This window comes from Rhinolophus sinicus, chromosome 1 (assembly GCF_057876585.1).
Source record: "Rhinolophus sinicus isolate RSI-liver-muscle chromosome 1, RSI-T2T, whole genome shotgun sequence".
Taxonomy (NCBI): domain Eukaryota; kingdom Metazoa; phylum Chordata; class Mammalia; order Chiroptera; family Rhinolophidae; genus Rhinolophus; species Rhinolophus sinicus.
In genome coordinates, this window is record NC_142501.1 from 53,476,825 (window position 1) to 53,496,475 (window position 19,651).

At 37.2% G+C, this 19,651-nt stretch overlaps 1 protein-coding gene across 13 annotated transcripts in view; it reads left to right on the top strand.

Moving 5' to 3' along the window:
* The window catches only part of ATF1 (activating transcription factor 1), a 50,069-nt gene that overhangs the window by 23,124 nt on the left and 7,294 nt on the right, over positions 1-19,651 (top strand). For 8 of the 13 annotated variants that reach the window (XM_088799392.1, XM_074325698.2, XM_088799403.1 and 5 more), the window contains 5 exons: positions 751-870; positions 3,132-3,232; positions 14,227-14,357; positions 19,125-19,307; positions 19,394-19,553. In XM_088799392.1, the coding sequence (XP_088655518.1) occupies positions 751-870; positions 3,132-3,232; positions 14,227-14,357; positions 19,125-19,307; positions 19,394-19,553 (695 nt within the window). The remainder of the gene's footprint in view (positions 1-750; positions 871-3,131; positions 3,233-14,226; positions 14,358-19,124; positions 19,308-19,393; positions 19,554-19,651) is intronic. The other 5 variants (XM_019724575.3, XM_088799410.1, XM_088799409.1 and 2 more) reach the window with 1 other exon arrangement.

A 19,651-nucleotide genomic window follows, 5' to 3' on the forward strand; every position in this document is an offset into this window, starting at 1 on the left:
GAAGGTGACTTTCAGGACCTGAGAAGCAATCTTGGATTTTATTTTGTGATTTAAGTCCAAGATGAATGGTATGAACCAGAGTAGTTTAGAGGAAGGCAAGAGATCTCTGTTAACTGAAAATACCTGAAAAAGTTTCTTGGAAGAAGTAGAACCTGAGCTCAGCCTTAAGGGATGATGGGTGAGCTTTTCTTGGTTTAGCATTTTAATTGTGGTATTTCCATGAAACCTTATCTGATTTCCACAGAAATAAATTATAATTTCATGATTCAGTTATTTACTTGAAATACTTGATTTTTATTTAAAGATACTGCCCAAAGTTGGTATTTCTCTTACTTTTTGACTCTTGATTGGTTTTCAATCAAATCTGTTCAGAATAACGTGTTCTAGAGAGCCTCCCCTTTTTTGCACAGTCAATTCCTCTGCCCAGAATGCCTTTCAACCCCCTTCCCCATACACACCTTCAGGGAATTATCCATCCTTCAAGACCCAGCTGAATAGCACCCTTTCTTTGCTCCCACAGTACAGTACTTTCTACTTTTCCTCTTATAGCTCGTATTCTATTTGTAATTAGTTTGTGCTCTCAGTCCTCTCATGCGCTCTCTGGCCCATAGAACATACCTAATGTTTGGTTAATAGGTGTGGTTAAATATAATAAGCTCTGAAATGTGTTTTCCAGTGTTAAGAACTCTGGTATCTTATGTGCATAGGTACAATATATATTTTGTTAATTGAATTTTCATTTGTTCTTAGATGTCATTAAGAGGATCTGCGCCAGTGACAATTGTACCTCTTCCTGGAGACAAAGTACAGGTTCAGGGGGTCATCCAGACAGCTCAGTCTTCTGTAATTCACCCACCACACGTGCAAACGGTACAGAAATTCAAAGACTTAGTGGCTGAGAGCGGGGACTTTTGTGCCCTGAGTCTTCGGGCACAATGAAGTTGCTGTAGTTACTAAAAAGCCAAGATAATAAAGTTGTCCTAGAAATTAGACTATAGAACAAATAAGGCAAATAGAAAAGTTTTAGAATTTCTAGTTTCATGTAATATACTACCCAGTGAAAACAGAAGACAATTTTGGAGGAAATTATTGCTTAGAACTTAAGGAAATTACTTTGAGAGAAAGCACTGTTTTTTTATCCCAATGGTATCTGTTATTCATGAAAAAGAGAATTCTGAAGCAAGGGTGATGATATGAGCACCTTAGCAAAACAGGAAAGTCTCTACCTTGTGCTTTATAGAGGTGACATAAAACAGTCCTCACGCACTAGAGGAAAGTTCTTATATCTACCTTCATATTAACAGCTGACAACACTAGGACGGAAAGAGCCGTCCTGGGTTCCTTTTCATCCTCTTCTTCCTCCATTTTATCTTCTGGCTCTTGTGAGTATCATAGTGCTTTCGATCATCTCTCATTTTTTGAAGCAGCCATCCTAGAAGAAAAGCTGTGTACCTCATTTTCCATCCTGAATGTATGGTAGCTACAGTGTTGTCAGCTAGAGCTGCATCTTGATGTGGTTTTCCTATATGAAAGGTGGCTGCTGTGTGGATTTTTGTGTTTTTGTATGAAGATTTTCTTCTTATTTGCTGGTGCTATCATTAAAGAGAAATGCTTGCTCTTAGTTACCAGTAATCATATAGTTTTAGAAATTATTTTCTTTCTTGAGTTCAGTGGGAGGCTTTGGAGTAAACTTGGGAACAGTGAAAACAGTTGAAGGTTTAGATTAGAAATGGTATGTCCAGTGGTGCTTGAGAACACATAAAAGTGACTGATTTTTCTTATTATTCTGTTAGTATTCGTTACTATTACTGCTTCTTAATTATAGGTTATGACCAGCTCTGTTCTTTTCTATAAAAAGATAAGATTTAATGTAAGCTATAAATAAGTAGCTGTACACTAGAACTTGTTTTTGAAGGAGATTATAGAATATAAAACCAGCTTCTCTGGAAATTTAAGATCTAAGTCTAAATAATTTAGGGGAAGGCTTTCTATAGATAGTAATGTAGAGAATTGATTTGTTGTGTCCTTTCTAGAAGCCTGTTTGGATTATTTTATTTTTTAAAGTGAAGATGAAGTCAGGTGCCACAATGCAACTTGAGACACATGGGGAAATTGATTACATTCTAAAAATTGAAAGTAACTTGTTTTGAGGTAGTGTAAGATAATTGTTATCACTTAAAACGTGCGTATGGTTATTGTGTTGACATTGTTGTAAAGGGTTTATTATTAATAACAGTTAACATTTACTGTGTCTTGTTGGGTGCCATGCACTAAGTGCTTTACATAGATTGTCATTTAATTGTGAAGTGAGGTAAAGCTAATTCTTACAGATTTTTAAATTGCATATGTTTATACCTGCCCTTGCTGGTGACCTCCACCTTGTTAAATCTAATGGTCCATTTTGTCTTTGTTTACTTCACCTGTTAGCACCATTTGATATGGTTGGTCATCCTTTCTCCTCAGTACCCTGTCTTCTCTAGTTTTCCAAGGACACCTCACTCATTTGCTATTCCCCACACCTCACTGGTGACTTGTTCTGTTTCATTTGCTCGTTCCTCCCCCTTCTTCCCACCCTCGTAAGGTTAGAGTGTTTCTGGGTTTTGTCCTTGGTTCTCATCCAGTCTTAATGGCTTTAAGAACTATCTAAAGAGCTATGACTGCCAAATTTATCTGTAGCCCAGACTTTTCCGCTGACTCACAGGCTTGCATATTCAGCAGTCTCCTCAATGTCATTATCGAATAACTAGATATTAGTTGGATATCTAATAGCATTTCAAAGTTAGCATGTCAAAAATTCAAATCAGATAGCATTAATGATAAAGACTTTGAGTAATGTGCATCAGGTAGAAAGAGGGCAGAGATCGGAGATTGGTCTTTACAATGCTAGTGAAATAGTATTGCTTTATTTGGGGGTTTTACTGACTTCTTAGTTCTGAGCACGTTGTGCTGTATGCTACTTTAATTAGTTTGGGCTCCTGAAATAAACTTTCTCCTTTTTCCATTTCCTTTTGTTCCTTTCTTTTAGACCTTAGATTTAATGACAAGGGAGTTTGGGTGATAGGAGAAAGATCATTTTAAATTCTTTTTCCACCTGCATTGTTCATCATAGTAAAACCAGTTCTGTTTTTTAGGTATCATCTTTATCAGAAAGTGAGGAGTCTCAGGATTCATCGGATAGTATAGGCTCCTCGCAGAAGGCCCACGGCATCCTAGCGCGGCGCCCGTCTTACAGGTGAGTACTCACGCATGAAACCCTGCGTGTGGTGTGATACAGAATGATTTCTGTGGTGCTGTGCAAAAGCAAACGACATAAAGAGGGAGCATATGTTTGTATAGGAAGGATTTGTTAAAAGAAATAGATTCGAGCCAGATTCTGAAGGGCCCAAGTTGCTCTGCTGAAGAGGAATTTAGACTTATCTTTTGCAGAGTATTAGATTTCCACATTTTGTTTTACACAATTAACTTTAATGGCACTTTAATAGCAAGTTATGAAAGAAGGGCTATAGATTTTAGGAATTGAATTGCTTTGTGTTCCCTTTCTTAACTTGCTAACCCTGGGCCTTTGTTCCTTCTTGTCTCTTTGCTGAAGCACGTTGTTCTACATTCTGCACAACTCATGCGTATACTTGAGGCCTCATTTCCTCCTGAAGCCTTTTCTGATTGCCTTCTCTCTGACCCCCCAAGACCAGGTTAGGGCTTTCTTCTGTGGCATCCTTTTCCTGACCCCTGTTACAATCCTTATCCTGTTGGAATTCCAGTTTATTTAAAAGCACAGCCCATGTATTCTTTTTTGCGACCATACAAGATTATTTGTTGAATAGAGAGCTGGAAGTAGTACAACTAAATGACAGAAAGCCGTTAAAATATCTGAGTGATTTCAACTGAGGATAGCTTTGGAATGGATAGATTTGAGACACTTCTGTAATATTAGGTCTGTGCAAAAGTAATTGCGGTTTAAAAGGTTAAAAATAATTGCAAAAACCGCAGTTACTTTTGCACCAACCTAATAAAATTGACAAATCTGGTGACTAGGTGGTAGGAGGAAAGGGAGACAAAAAGATGAAACCCTGTCTTTGAAACATATAAATAAATGCAGTAATATTTTAGATGTTATAAAAGAACTATATATATGGTATAGTCATTCCTGCCTGGTGGAATGAGTGGGAAAGACTTCATAAAAGATGTGATTAGCTCACCCCCAATCTGATAAATTTTGAGAAGTGGGGCAGGAAGGGGTTTTACAAGGCAGGAAAAGTGCCACTTAGGCGGAGGGAGCAGTGGAATCAAAGGTAGGTTGGCCTGTTCTGGGAATTTAAGGTGCAGGGAGGAAAAGGACATAGCAAGAAAAGGTATACAGGAGTCAGATTGCTTAGAACCCTGTTACAGAATGGAAAGAAATATACAAGGCAGAAACAAGTAAGACAGCAACGGGTCTTCTAGTTCACAAGTTGGCCTCTGTATACAGAAGGCAAGAAGAGACGAAAGAAAGAGACAGACCATGCCAGACTGGTAGGCAGCAGGCTTAATAAGCAAAGGAAGTTACTTATGGGGCTTCTCTTAGGCGATTGCAAGATGAGTAGATCCTCGCTCTGTCTACTAGACTCTTACAAGTTGAGTTTTGCCTGCTGGCTGCTGCAGTTTGTCCCTGTTTCCAGACATCAGCAGGAATTTCCTTCATTCTTTTCTATAGGCCACCACAGGAATAGGGGGCATTTGGAGGCTCTGTATACTCTACTGGGTCTATTTCTGTCGTCTCTGCCACAGTACCCAACCCAGGCTTTCCAGGGTTAGACTCATCTAACTCACATGGTGGTCCAGCTTGGGAGCTTTAATCTGCTCCACTAGTGTTGCCTTCTTAGAGGTGGTGTGCTGCTCAGATCCCCAGCCCCACATGGACCCCTTTTTCACCAAGCTCTTATAAAGGAAAGAGGCAGGAGGGAATAAAAGTCCTTAAAACCCCCAAATTCCTACAAAGCTTTGCATGTCCTTCTTGTTCTTAAGGGACAAATAGGGTTTTACCTTGTCAATCACAGCTTCTGGGACAGCACATCTTACCAACCAAACAACCCCCCAAAAACTTACAATGGTGCCTGGGCCTTGAATTTTCTGCAGGTTCACTGCCCATAGCCCTCACAGATATTCTAGCAAAGTCTACAGAGTGTCCTGCAGCAGAGATAAGTCTTCACATATTAACGTTATATCATCAGTGTAATGGCCCCATTTTACTGATGTGGGGGGCAGAACAGGGACATACTGTGGGGCTGGGCACATAGCATTGGGTAGCACTTGATAGGTCCATGACTGCCCCTCCCATGTGAAGGCAAAGTGAGCCCAGTTATTAGAAACCTGTATTTGTCAGAATCTTTCCTATGAATCGCCTTGAAGATGAAGCACTGTTGCAGATACATTCACAAAGCTTCAGAGTGAAACAGTTACTGTCTATAAATGACAAAAGACTTTAAAATGGTCATGGTTAAAGGTCTCAGTAAGTGTTCGTTATAATGCGGTTGATGAGGACACTTGGTTATTTCTGTGACATACATTTTAAAATCATGACTGATGACATTATACCAGGACATACCCGATTTTTAGGAATTTAATACAAACACACCCTATAGAAAGTTTAGTATCACTTATTTGACAATACTTCCCATGTAATTTAACATGTCAAATGAGTTTAATTAGTTTAACATCTATCCTATAATGAGAGAGAACAAATATTTTGAGGTGTTCTAGGGACTGTCCGAAAATCCCAAAGTTAGTTCAAGGTCAACAAGATATCATTGAGAATTTGATTCTTGGGAAGTTTGTCAAAAACATCAAAAGGTTTTAGAACACTTGATTAAATAAGATCATAAGTCATTGTGAAATAGTACTTACTGATCTATTTAACCAATGTGACAAAGAACTTCAAAGGCAGATACAGAAAATTACATACTTATTTTTTTAAAAAACTTAGCTCTTCCAAAGAGAAGACTCAGTTTTTTTTAAGTAATCCTTACCAACAACAAACAGTCCAAGAAAACCTTGTCCTTTTAGCAGATGAAAGAAAATTAAGTTTTATTTCTTTTTATTTTTCAATTACAGTTGATAGACATTATATTAGCTTCAGGTGTACAACATAGTGATTACACATTTACATATCTTATGAAGTGACCCCCTGCTAAGTCTAGTGCCCATCTGATACCATACAGTTATTACAGTATTATTGACTATATACCCTAGGCTGTACTTGACATCCCCATGACAATTTTTAACTGCCAGTTTGTACTTCTTAATCCCTTCACCTTTTCCATGCAGCATTCCAATCCCCTTCCTATCTGGTAAGCATCAAATTGGTCTGTGTATCTGTGAGTCTGTTTCTGTTTCGTTTGTTTTTTTAGATTCCACATACAAGTGAACTCTTATGTTATTTGTCTTTCTCTGACTTATTTCACTTAGCATGATACCCCTAGGTCCATCCATGTTGTCAGAAATAGTAAGATTTCATTCTTTTTTAGACTGAGTAATATTGTATATCTATACAACATCATCTTTATCCAATCGTCGATTGATGGACACTTAGGTTGCTTCTATATCTTGGCTATTGTAAATAGCAATATTTACAATAAATAGTGAACATAGGGGTGCATATATCTTTTCAAATTAGTGTTTTGAATTTCCTCTGATAAATACCCAGAAGTGAAATTACTGGGTCATAAGGTACCGTGTTTCCCCGACAATAAGACCTGGCCAGAAAATCAGCTCTAATGCGTCTTTTGGAGCAAAAGTTAATGTAAGACCCGGTCTTATTTTACTATAATATTTTACTATAATATTAGAACGGGTCTTATATTAATTTTTGCTCCAAAAGACACATTAGAGCTGATTGTCCGGCTAGGTCTTATTGTCGGGGAAACATGGTAGTTCTATCTTTAATTTTTTGAGGAATCTCCAAGTTCTTTTCCATAGTGGCTGCACCAATCCACAGTCCCACCAACGGTGAACAAGGGTTCCCTTTTCTCCACAACCTCATCAATACTTGCCGTTTATTGATTTATTCATAGCCATTCTGACAGTTGTGAGGTGATATCTCACTGAGGCTTTAATTTGCATTTCTCTAATGATTAGTGGCGTTGAGCATCTTTTCATATCTGTTGGCCATCTGTACATCCTCTGGAGAAATGTCTATTCAGGTCCTCTGCTCATTTTTAATTGGATTGGTTTTTTTTTCCTGGTGCTGAGTTATATGAGTTCGTAATAAATTTTGGATATTAACCCCTTATTGGATGTATTATTGGTGAATATCTTCTACCATTCACTAGGTTGTCTTTCCATTTTGTTGGTTTCCTTTGCTGTGCAAAACCTTTTTAGTTTGACGTAGTACCATTTGTTTATTTTTTCTTTTGTTGCCCTTGTCAGAGGAGACATATCCAAAAAGATATTGCTGAGCGTGATGTCAGAGAGTTTACTGCCTATGTTTTCCTCTAGGAGTTTTATGGTTTTGGGTCTTACCAGTTAAGTCTTCAATCCATTTTGAGTTTATTCTTCTATATGGTGTAAGAAGTGGTCTAGTTTCAGTTTTTTGTGTGTATCTGTCCAGTTTTCCCAACCCAGTTATTGAAGAGACTGTCTTTACCCCATTGTATATTCTTGCCTCCTTTGTCATAGATTAAATGACCACATAGGTATAGATTTATTTCTGGGCTCTCTAATTGTGTTCCATTGATCTATGTGTCTGTTATGCCAGTATCATGTTGTTTTGATAACTACACCCTTGTAGTATAGTTTGAGATCAGGTATAGTGTGACATCTCTAACTTCATTGTTTCTCAAGATTGGTGGGACTATTTGGGGTCTTTTGTAGTTCCATACAAATTTTAGGATTATTTCTTCTAGTTCTGTATAAAATGCTATTGGTATTTTGATTGGGATAGTCTTGAATCTATAGATTGCTTTGGGTAGTTGGACATTTTAATGATGTTAATTCTTCCTATACGTGAGCATGGTATAAATGCTTCCATTTATTTGTATCTTGTTCAGTGTCTTATAGTTTTCTGAATATAGGTCTTATAACTCCTTGGTTAAATTTATTTTCAGGTATTTTAGTTTTTTGATGCAGTTGTAAGTGGGATTGTTTTCTTAATTTCTTGTTCTGGTAGTTCGTTATTGGTGTATAAAAATACAACCGATTTCTGAATATTGATTTTGTATCCTGCTACTTTACTGAATTAATTTATTCTCATAGTTTTATGGTAGGATCTTTAGGATTCTCTATATAGTATCATGACATCTGCAAATAATGACAGTTTTATTTCTTCCTTTCCAATTTATATGCCTTTTATTTTTCTTATCTGATTGCTGTAGCTAGGACTCCCAATACTATGTGGTGAAAGTGGATATCCTTGTTTCAAAGCAAGTAAATAGAGCTCTTTTACAGTCTAATTTTGGTAATACACTGCAGAGGTAGGAAAATATCACCTAATACCTAACATATATCCATAGACATACATAAACATATAGACAGATACAAATGGAATTCATTCTTTCACCTAAAGCTTTTGCCATTAATCAGGTATACAACAATACATAACTCACTAGTTTATAAATAACCATTGAATCCAATTTTTTCAGGAAGACAGAACAAGTTAAGGTTATTCGCTTACGTGGTTAAAGCTTTTTACTAGTATTTGCTGAGTAGACTTTTAAGATTTGTGTTTGCCATTGTAAAGGCTTTGGACAAGATTTTAGGTAAGGAGCTTCTACAGTATCTTATCTGTATCTTTAAAAAAACCTCTTCACCCCCTATTTTTCTTCAGTCTGCGTGAGTAGTGTTTTAGTTATCTCCCGGGGTGTGGACATTTCAGACATAAGATTTATAACTTCAAGGGACAGAGACAGAATGCAGGTTTTCTCCTAGGAGTTTGGGGTGTATGTCTCTGTTACCAGAAGTCTAGTGTAATTACTATTTAAGATGTTCCTTTGCATTAGCAGTCAGGCAGCGTGGGGCCCTTCATTCGTTTCATTGTCACTCACCACACGTCCTCCCCATTGCTCTCACTTTCCCAGGGATTTTACCTCTTGGCATCCTAATCAGGCTTTGTCACAGTGCTGGGATCTTAATGCATGACCCTTGTGACTCTTTTCTTTGCAAAATGTCACACTGAATTCTCTAGCTGATTATTCTGCTCTCCCTCCTTGTCTGCTAGTCCCAAAGCTAACAGAACAGTGGACATCTGTATGCCCTTTTCTAACCTCAGCCCTTCCTCAAACTTTTTAACTTAGCTTTAGCCTCTAGTTGGGCATCAGTGGCCAGCTGAACTGCCTACAGTACAGGCCAGCCCACTGCAGCAGCCTTAGTTTCTCTTCTTTGCCACAGTGAGCTATGTGCAGTTTCTTAAAAGCATTTTCAGGATTCCCCATGCTCATGCAGTGGTCCATAAGCATCTGACATATGAACCACCCCTTCCCACGTAGATGTCAGTGGCCATCTTGGGATTTCCCCCCACAGATGCCTCTTTCCCCAGGCCCATTTCTTTGGTCCTCTGGTTGGCTTGCCAATTGTTAGTTGGCATACTCACCCCTGTACACAGAGGGCAAGGGGAGACTAACTAAAGAGGCAGACCACTCCAGATTGGGAGATGGCAGGTGTAATAAGCAAGAGAACTTACTTGTGAGGCTTGTTTTGCATGGCCACAAGACGAGTAGATCTCTGCCCTATCACCAGAATCTTAAAAGATTATATAGAGGCCTTAACTGGCATCTGTATAGTCATATAGACCATCCAGATGCTCGCAACACCACCTTACTCTCTCGAGGCTATGTCCTTGGAACAGCTCCCACTGTGAGAATGGTAAGCAGAGCATACATTCCAAGGACAGGGGAAAGGATGAGGATTGGATTGCCCAGGTCTAGTTTGTGGGTCAACAAGCAGGTACATCCTCTGGATCTACCTCCTCCAACAAGTCTGTTGAGGTCTCATATTCATTACCTTTAGACTTGCATTAGTCCGTTAACAGCAGTCACCAAAAGAATACAGGGTTTAATTTCCAAACAATGGGGTTCTCCTAGCACAAAACAATTAGCTCCTGGATAAAATACTTACTAACGCATTGTGCATTTATAGGAAATAATAGAAATCTCTTATCACCCTCCCCCAATAAACATAAAACCATATATACACAACTACATAAGTTGAAACCAGAATGGGAAGCAGAAACAAGCATGAAAACCAAGGTACACCCATTACCATAGGTCTACTGCAGGAAGGTTGAATCTGAGATTTCTGTATTAAGCTAGAATACCTGCAGAGGACTAGAACATCTGAAAGGAAGCTTCCCCAAATTAAGCTTTCTGGATTACCACAGATTGGGATCAACCACATAGGAATTCACAAATATCATCAAACATACAAGGAAATAAACCACGATAAGTGAGAATCAGCAGAAACAATATATAATCAACTCAATAAATACAGAAAAAGTATTTGATAAAATTGAGCACCTACTCATAAATTTTTAGCAAATAAGGAATAAAACTGGGTTTCCTTAGCACACGTTGACTTTGAGAGCTGAAGTATAAATAAGACAGACCATGGCCTAAGCCCTAGACAAGGTGCACACATGGACTAGATCTGAATTGCACTGCAAAGGCTTTGAAAACTGAATTGACTTTGAAACCACAACCCACAGAAAGCTGGTTAGAACATACAGCCTGGACATCGGGTTGATACCTGCTAAAACAAGAACAAAAAAAATTCTCCATAGGATTTAAATAAGAATCCAGAGTGTGATAATCACAATATTGAAAATATCCAAAATTACTTGGCATACAAAGAACCTGGAGGGATCTAACTTCCATGAGACAAGACTATCAGCAGATGCCATCTCCTGGATGACAGATGTTGGAATTATGTGTCAGACTTTAAAGGAGCTATTATTAAAGTGTTCTAACGAGTAAGGGTGAATTCTCATGCAATAAATGAGAAGATAGGAACTCTCAGCAAAAAATAGAAAAAGAGAACCATATAGAAATTTTAGAACTGATAAATACAGTAACAGAAATAAAATCTAACTGGATGGGTTTGATAGAAAAACAGAGATGAGGAGTTAGTCAACTTCAAAGATAGTTCAGTGGATCTGAATAGAGATTGAACAAATTAACAAATTCCCAGGGACTTGTGAGACAGTTCCAAAAGATCTAACATTTGAATCACAGGAGAGAAAAAAGTATGTTTCATAAAAAATATTTGAAGAAATAATGGCTGAAATGTCCCCAAATGTGGTGAAACCTAGGATAAACACAAAGAAATCCCCGCCCAGATATATTATAATCAAACTGCTGAAAACTAAAGACAGAGAAAAATCTTGTGTACAGCCAGAGAAAAATGACATTATTTGTAAGAGAACTGACTCTTACAAAAGAGAATGTGAGTGACTACAGACTTCTCATCGAAAACCATGGAAGCTGGAAGGAAATGAAATAGCATTTTGAAGTGCTGGAGGAAAAGAATTGTCAATCCAGAATTCTGTATTTAATGAAAATATTCCTCAGAAATTGAGGTGAAGTAAATATTCTCAGAGGAAGGAAAACTAAGAGAAATCATTGACAGCAGACCTGCTCTAAAATAACTGCTAAGAAAGTTCTTAACAGGTTGCGTACTGCGGGGTTTAAATCCCTCGTGAAGATTCTCGTGATCCGTACGCAACGTGTTAAGACAGAAAGAAACCTGGAGGGTTAGGAGTGAAGAAACAGCAAGATCTGGGCAAATATCCTGAGATAGGGAGCCACTGCTGATGAGTGACTTGATCGGACTGACATTTTGAAAAAGATGACTGATGACTGGTTGCTGTGTAGGGAATGGACGTAGTAAGGGAAGGGTGGACGAAAGGAGGACCTGGAGAGGCTGTTGTGACCGTCAGGAGGTGGTGGTGTCACGGACCACTGCCGCAGTGCACGTGATGAGGGGAAGATTCTGGATATATTCTTAAGATAGAGAGAGTGGAAGTTGCTTATGAATTGGATATGGGTTGTGACAAAGAGGATGTTTACGGAGAACAGAGTTGATATTTGCTGAAGTGGGGAAGACTGCCTGGGAGAAGGATATCTGACATTAGATTTTAGATGTGTTAAGTGTGACATGCCTATTGAATAGAAGTATTCAGTACATTATTGGATGATAGGAGTATGGAGTCAGGAGTGAAGTTGGGGAAATATTTGAAAGGTCATCAGTATGCACAAGGTATTCAAGCCCATGGGACAGAGATCACCAGAAAGAATAGAGAGAAGTCATCCAAAAGACTGCTCCCTAAGGTTCTCCAAGGTTGAACCAGGAAGATGAGGAAGAATACAAAACAGTGGCAAACAATCTAAATGCTTTGTAGTGAAAGTAATATGGGAATGATAAACAATAATTTAGATAATGGTATTCTTTGAGGGTGTAAAGGGAAAGGGATTGGTGGTGGCATTTGATGTATCTGTAACTTAATTCCTATGAAAAATAAGATAACCTGAAGCAAATAGGGCAAAATACTAGCATGTATTGATTGTTGGTATGTGATACATAGGTGTTTTATTTTCTATACTTCTTTTATGCTCACAGTGTTTCATAACTTAAAATGAAAAAGAAATGGGCATAGTATTCCAGAGTTGCAGGCTAGGCTGGCTGCATAAGACCATGCAAGCTTGTTAAATGGATTCTGGAGCTCAGTCCTACCTGCTCACTCAGTCCTTACAGGTACCAGACAGCAATCTGGATGCAGTAAACTCCCCAGGTATTCCGATACATAAGCAGGATGAGGAACTCCTGTGACTATTCTACAAATGCCTCGCAGAGTCCCCTAGGACTGCCACTTCCCTGTTTTCTGTATGGACTTCTGTTGATACAGTCTACAACTGTGTTAGCTCTTTGTGGGAAAACTGTCCAGAGTAAGGAGGCGGAGCTGGAGGATGTTAGAGAATAGCTGAAGGAACAAATTGTTTGGCTTCAAATAAAGAAGATCTGTGCTTGTCAAATATTGCAAAATAGGCCATGAATATAGAACGAGGGTTAAGCTTAAATTTCTCTAGTTTCAGTGGGTGGAACCATCTGTGGGTCTAAATAAGGAAGGGCTCTAACTTCAACAATTGAATGGTTTGCTTTTTGGAAGTTGTGGATGCCCTATTCCTGATAGTTAAAGGATGTTAGGAAAGTAGAGAGAGAATTCTTCATGGGCTGAGAGGTTGGCATCGATAACATGAAAGGTGCCTTTTAATGCCAAGGGGTTTTTTCCTTTGTGATTCTTTTTTATTGTTTTCACACATCTACATTTCAGTTTTCCAATTTTCTACAGTGAACATGGAATTCCTGAATAAACTTTTTTTTTTTCCTTTTTTTCCCCCAGAAACAAATAAGCATTATTTGTGTTTTGGAAGACCTTTCTTTTCAGCAAGGAAACTTTTTTCATCCCCTTACTCCTGTCCTGAGTCCTCTTTTATCAAGTCTGAGGGTACCTGTGGGATCTTATTTACCTCTTCTTGTTAAAATAAGCAATTTTATCACTAGTACGCTGCCTTTTCATACTATTTCTAATCTTATTTCTTTTCAAAAACTGTGGGCTTCTCTTCAACTATAGAGGTGAAAGTTGAAAAAATAAATTTGATCCTTTTAAAAGAAAGTCACTGATACTATTTACCCTGTTTCCCCGAAAACAAGACCTAACCGGACAATCAGCTCTCATGCGTCTTTTGGAGCAAAAATTAATATAAGACCTGGTATTATATTATATTAATTATATTATATTATATTATATTATATTATATTACATTATATTATAACTATATTAAAGGTCTTATATTAATTTTTGCTCCAAAAGATGCATGAGAGCTGATTGTCCAGCCAGGTGTTATTTTCGGGGAAACACGGTAGAAAATAAATAGTACCTTGTTAATTAATGAAATACCTCACAATGGGGCCATTTCTCCTGTAGGGGAAACTGCCATTTTATACCTCTACAGGGGCCTTGCACATTGAAATACACTGTATGATTTGTTCAATGTTTCTTTTCAGATAGTCTTAAAGTAGAATATAACTAGCTTGCAGTACATCACATAACAATAGTATTTGCTAGACAAAAGCATTCCTTGACACGTTTTAGGTATCTAGCAGATTATTGTACTTTTAACCACAGATTTCATAAGGTTTATTTAGCAGTTTCTTTTTGTAAAGCCGTCCTCATTACTAGCATTAATAGAGTTCTATTTTTCACAGAAAAATTTTGAAAGACCTATCTTCTGAAGATACACGGGGCAGAAAAGGAGACGGAGAAAACCCTGGAGTTTCTGCTGTCACTTCTATGTCTGTTCCAACTCCCATCTATCAGACTAGCACCGGACAGTACAGTATGTATGGGAATAAATTTACACCTGATAGACATACCAAAATGAACTTTTCCATGTAAAGAAGTGGCGTGTAGGAAGACTACCATACTGTAATAGTAATGACTATAAAAGGATAATATTTTGAGCCACAAATAATGCAAACTACTTTTTTATCATTATCTGATTTACTCCTTACAACAACCTTATGAGATATGCAGTTACCAATTTATGAGGGAACTGAGGCTTAGAGAGTTAGATAATGTCCCTAAAGACACACTACTTGTAAACGATACACTTACTTTGGGGTGTAAGTCTGAGTTTTGACAGGTGCATGGAGTTGTCTAATCACCACAATCAAGATATAAGTCCATCACCCCAAGAAATTCTCTTGTGCTATCCATTTGTAGATAACCTCTCCCTCCACTCCCAACCTGTTCTTCAGAAGACTAATTGGATCTTGCCACAAAATATATGTTCCATCTGACCACTTCTCAACATCTCCAATCACTACCACCTTGGTTTACACTCATCTAAATTATTGCAGTAGGCATCCAGTTGTCTTGCTTCCATTCTTGCTCTAATAGTTTTCCATACTGCAACCAAAGTGATTTATTTAAAATGTTAATTAGATCATACCACTCTTGCTCAGAATCCTCCAGTGACATTCCATCACACTTAGAATAAATCCTACAAGCCATTACATTCAGGCCTTGCCTACCACTCTGATCTCATCTCTTTCCTGCCACTGAATGGCATTCTGGCCACACTGACATTCTTGCTGTTCTTCAACACAAGAAACTTGTTTCTGCCTCAGGATCATTGGAGTTGTCATTCCCACTTCCAGATCTGCACATGGCTTGCATCCTCACCTCTGCTCTGCTACTGTCACCTCCTCAAAGAGACCACTCTTTAAAATACTAAGAATCCCTTTAGTTTTATTTATATTTTTTAAAATATATATATATATATATATATTATTTTATATTTTTATAGCATTTATATGTAATTGAGGAAGAAATCATAATACACCTAGAGACAAATGAAAATGAAAGCACAATGACCCCAAATCTATGGGACACAGTGAAAGCAATCCTAAGAGGGAAATTCACAGCAATATAGGCCTACCTCAAGAAACAAGAAAAATCGCAAACAATCTAATTGTACACTTGGAAGGAACTAGGAAAAAAACAGCAAATAAAGGCCAAAGTGAGTAGAAAGAAGGAAATAATCAGAGCAGAAATAAAATAGTCTTAAAAAACAGTAGAAAAGGTCAGTGAAACTAAGAGCTAGTTCTTTGAAAAGCTAAACAAAATTGATAGTAAACCTTTAACCAAACTCATCAAGAAAAAAGAGAAGGACCCAAATAAAATCAGAAATGAAAGAGGAGAAATGACAGCTGACACCACAGAAATACAAAGGATTATAAGAAGATGCTACAAACTATGCCAACAAATTGGACAATCTGGAAGAAATGGATAAATTTCTAGAAACATAATCTTCCAAGATTGAATCAAGAAGAAACAGAAAAATCTGAACAGGCTGATTACTACAAATAAAATCAAATCTGTAATCAAAAACTCACATCAAACAAAAGTCCTGGACTGGATAGCTTCACAGGTGAATTTTACCAAACATTCAAAGAAAAATTAACACCCATCCTTCTGAAGCCATTCCAAAAAATTCAAGAGGAAAGAAGGCTCCCAATTTCTTTCTATGAGGCCACCATTACCCTCATTCCAAAACCAGACAAAAAACATTACAAAAAAAGAAAATTATATGCCAATATCCCTGATGAAGATAGATGCAAAAATCCTCAACAAAATATCAGCAAACCAAATTCAGCAATACATTAAAAACATCATACACCATGATCAAGTGGGATTCGTTCTTGGGATGCAAGGTTGGTTCAATATCCACAAATCAATATGACACACTACAAACAAGATGAAAGGTAAAAATCATGATCATTTCAACAGATGCAGGAAAAAGCATTTGACAAAATCCAGCATCCACTGGATTAAAACTCTCAGCAAAGTGAGACTAGAGGGAATGTATCCAAACATAATAAGGGCCATATATGACAAACCCACAACTAACATCTACTCAGTGATGAGAAGCTGAAAGTGTTTTCTTTTGATCAGGAAGAAGACAAGGATGTCCACTCTCATCACTTTTACTAAGCATAGTACTGGAGTCCTAGCTACAGCAATCAGACAAGAAAAATAAAAGGCATCCAAATTGGAAAGGAAGAAATAAAACTCATTATTTACAGATGCCATGATACTATATAGAGAACCCTAAAGAGTCCACCATAAAACCATTACATTAAATGAATTCAGTAAAGTAGCAGGATACAAAATTAATATTCAGAAATCGGTTGTATTTTTATACACCAATAACAAACTATCAGAATGAGAAATTAAGAAAATCCCATTTACAGTTGCATCAAAAAAATAAAATACCTGAAAATAAATTTAACCAAGGAGATAAAAGACCTATACTCAGAAAACTATAAGACACTGAACAAGATACAAATAAATGGAAGCATTTATACCTTGCTCATGTATAGGAAGAATTAACATCATTAAAATGTCCATACTACCCAAAGCAATCTATAGATTCAATGCAATCCTTATCAAAATACCAATAGCATTTTACACAGAACTAGAAGAAATAATCTTAAAATTTGTATCGAACTACAAAAGACCCCAAATAGTCACACCAATCTCGAGAAAGAACAAGTTAGAGATGTCACACTATACCTGATCTCAAACTATACTACAAGGGTGTAGTTATCAAAACAACATGATACTGGCATAACAGACACATAGATCAATGGAACACAATTAGAGAGCCCAGAAATAAATCTATACCTATGTGGTCATTTAATCTATGACAAAGGAGGCAAGAATATACAATGGGGTAAAGACAGTCTCTTCAATAACTGGGTTGGGAAAACTGGACAGATACACACAAAAAACTGAAACTAGACCACTTCTTACACCATATAAAAGAATAAACTCAAAATGGATTAAAGACTTAAATGTTAAGACCCAAAACCATAAAACTCCTAGAGGAAAACATAGGCAGTAAACTCTCTGACATCACTCTCAGCAATATCTTTTTGGATATGTCTCCTCCGACAAGGACAACAAAAGAAAAAATAAACAAATGGTACTACGTCAAACTAAAAAGGTTTTGCACAGCAAAGGAAACCAACAAAATGGAAAGACAACCTAGTGAATGGTAGAAGATATTCACCAATAATACATCCAATAAGGGGTTAATATCCAAAATTTATTATGAATTCATATAACTCAACACCAGGAGAAAAAAAACCTATCCAGTTAAACATGGGCAGAGGACCTGACTAGACATTTCTCCAGAGAGGATGTACAGACGGATGGTCAATAGAAATGAAAAGATGCTAATCATTAAAGAAATGCAAAATTAAAACTACAGTGAGCTATCGCCTCACAACTGTCAGAATGGCTATCAATAAATCAATAAACAAGTGTTGACAAGGATGTGGAGAAAAGGGAACCCTTGTGCAACACTGGTGGGATTGCAGATTGGTGCAGCCACTATGGAAAAGAGTTTGGAGGTTCCTGAAAAAATTAAAGATAGAACTAGCTTATGACCCAGCAATTTCACTTCTGGGTGTTTATCAGAGGAAATTAAAAACACTAATTTGAAAAGATACATGCACCCCTATGTTCACTGCAGCATTATTTACAATAGCTAAGATATGGAAGCAACCTAAGTGCCCATCAATAGATGACTGGATAAAGAAGAGGTGGTACAGATATACAATGGAATATTAGTCATAAAAAAGGATGAAGTCTTACTATTTCTGACAACATGGATGGACTAGGGGTATTATGTTAAGTGAGATCAGTCAGAGAAAGACAAATACTATGATTTCACTTATATGTGGAATCTAAAAAACAAAACAGAAACAGACTCATAGATACGGAGAACAAATTGATGCTTGCCAGACAGGAGGGGGATTGGAATGCTTTGTGGAAAAGGTGAAGGGATTAAGAAGTACAAACTGGCAGTTAAAAATTGTCATGGGGATGTCAAGTACAGCCTAGGGTATATAGTCAATAATACTGTAATAACTGTATGGTATCAGATGGGCACTAGACTTAGCAGGGGGTCACTTCATAAGATATGTAAATGTGTAATCACTATGTTGTACACCTGAAGCTAATATAATGTCTATCAACTGTAATTGAAAAACAAAAATAGTTTTTAAAAATAGCACTTAATAATAATATTTAATACATCTAACATTAGTTACTACTAGAGAGCAGCTAAGATACAGTATGAAGACTTATTTTTTCATTATGTAATCTGTTTGAAATTTTTTCCATGGACACACTTATCTATTCAAAAATCTTTTTAATGCTTCTTTTGAATAAATTTACAAACTATGTTAATGTGTCCTTCTACTTATTTTACCCTTAAAAGTTTGTCATCGGTGCCCTCTTAATGCTCCAGAAGGGCTGTGACAACATTTGCAGTTAGCATGGAGTAATCCATAGAGCTCAAAATGTGTTTTGACCAGTTATGTTGTACAATTTGAGATTAAGATTAGTGCATCTGAATTAAAATTTTATAAAGAAATGTCATTTTATTTATTTTACAGATAGTTCACCCAGTCAACACTTATTAAGTGGAAGTGCTTTCAAGCCTATTTTAATAAACTGTTTTTTTCACCAATCGTTTGCAATTAGTGTATTGTATAGCCTTACAATAGCTGTGTTCTCTCTTTGGTTAAAGTTGCCATTGCCCCAAATGGAGCCCTACAGCTGGCCAGTCCAGGCACAGATGGAGTACAGGGACTTCAGACATTAACCATGACAAATTCAGGCAGTACTCAACAAGGTACAACAATTCTCCAGTATGCACAGACTTCTGACGGACAGCAAATACTCGTGCCCAGCAACCAGGTGGTTGTCCAAAGTAAGTATGCTTAAGCGTCTGTGGAAAGCATCCCAAAGTATTTTCAAAGCCACTTACAAATTAACTCATTCTTTTTGACCACACAGCTGCCTCAGGAGATATGCAGACATATCAGATCCGTACCACGCCTTCAGCTACTTCGCTGCCACAAACTGTGGTGATGACCTCTCCTGTGACTCTTACATCTCCGACAACTAAAACAGACGACCCCCAATTGAAAAGAGAAATAAGGTTGATGAAAAACAGGTAGGTAATAAAATTATACTGCCAGAATGGGTAATGTTTTTGGAAATCTCAAAACATAACCAGATGTTAACTGGAATTGTATATTAGAAATAAAGAGA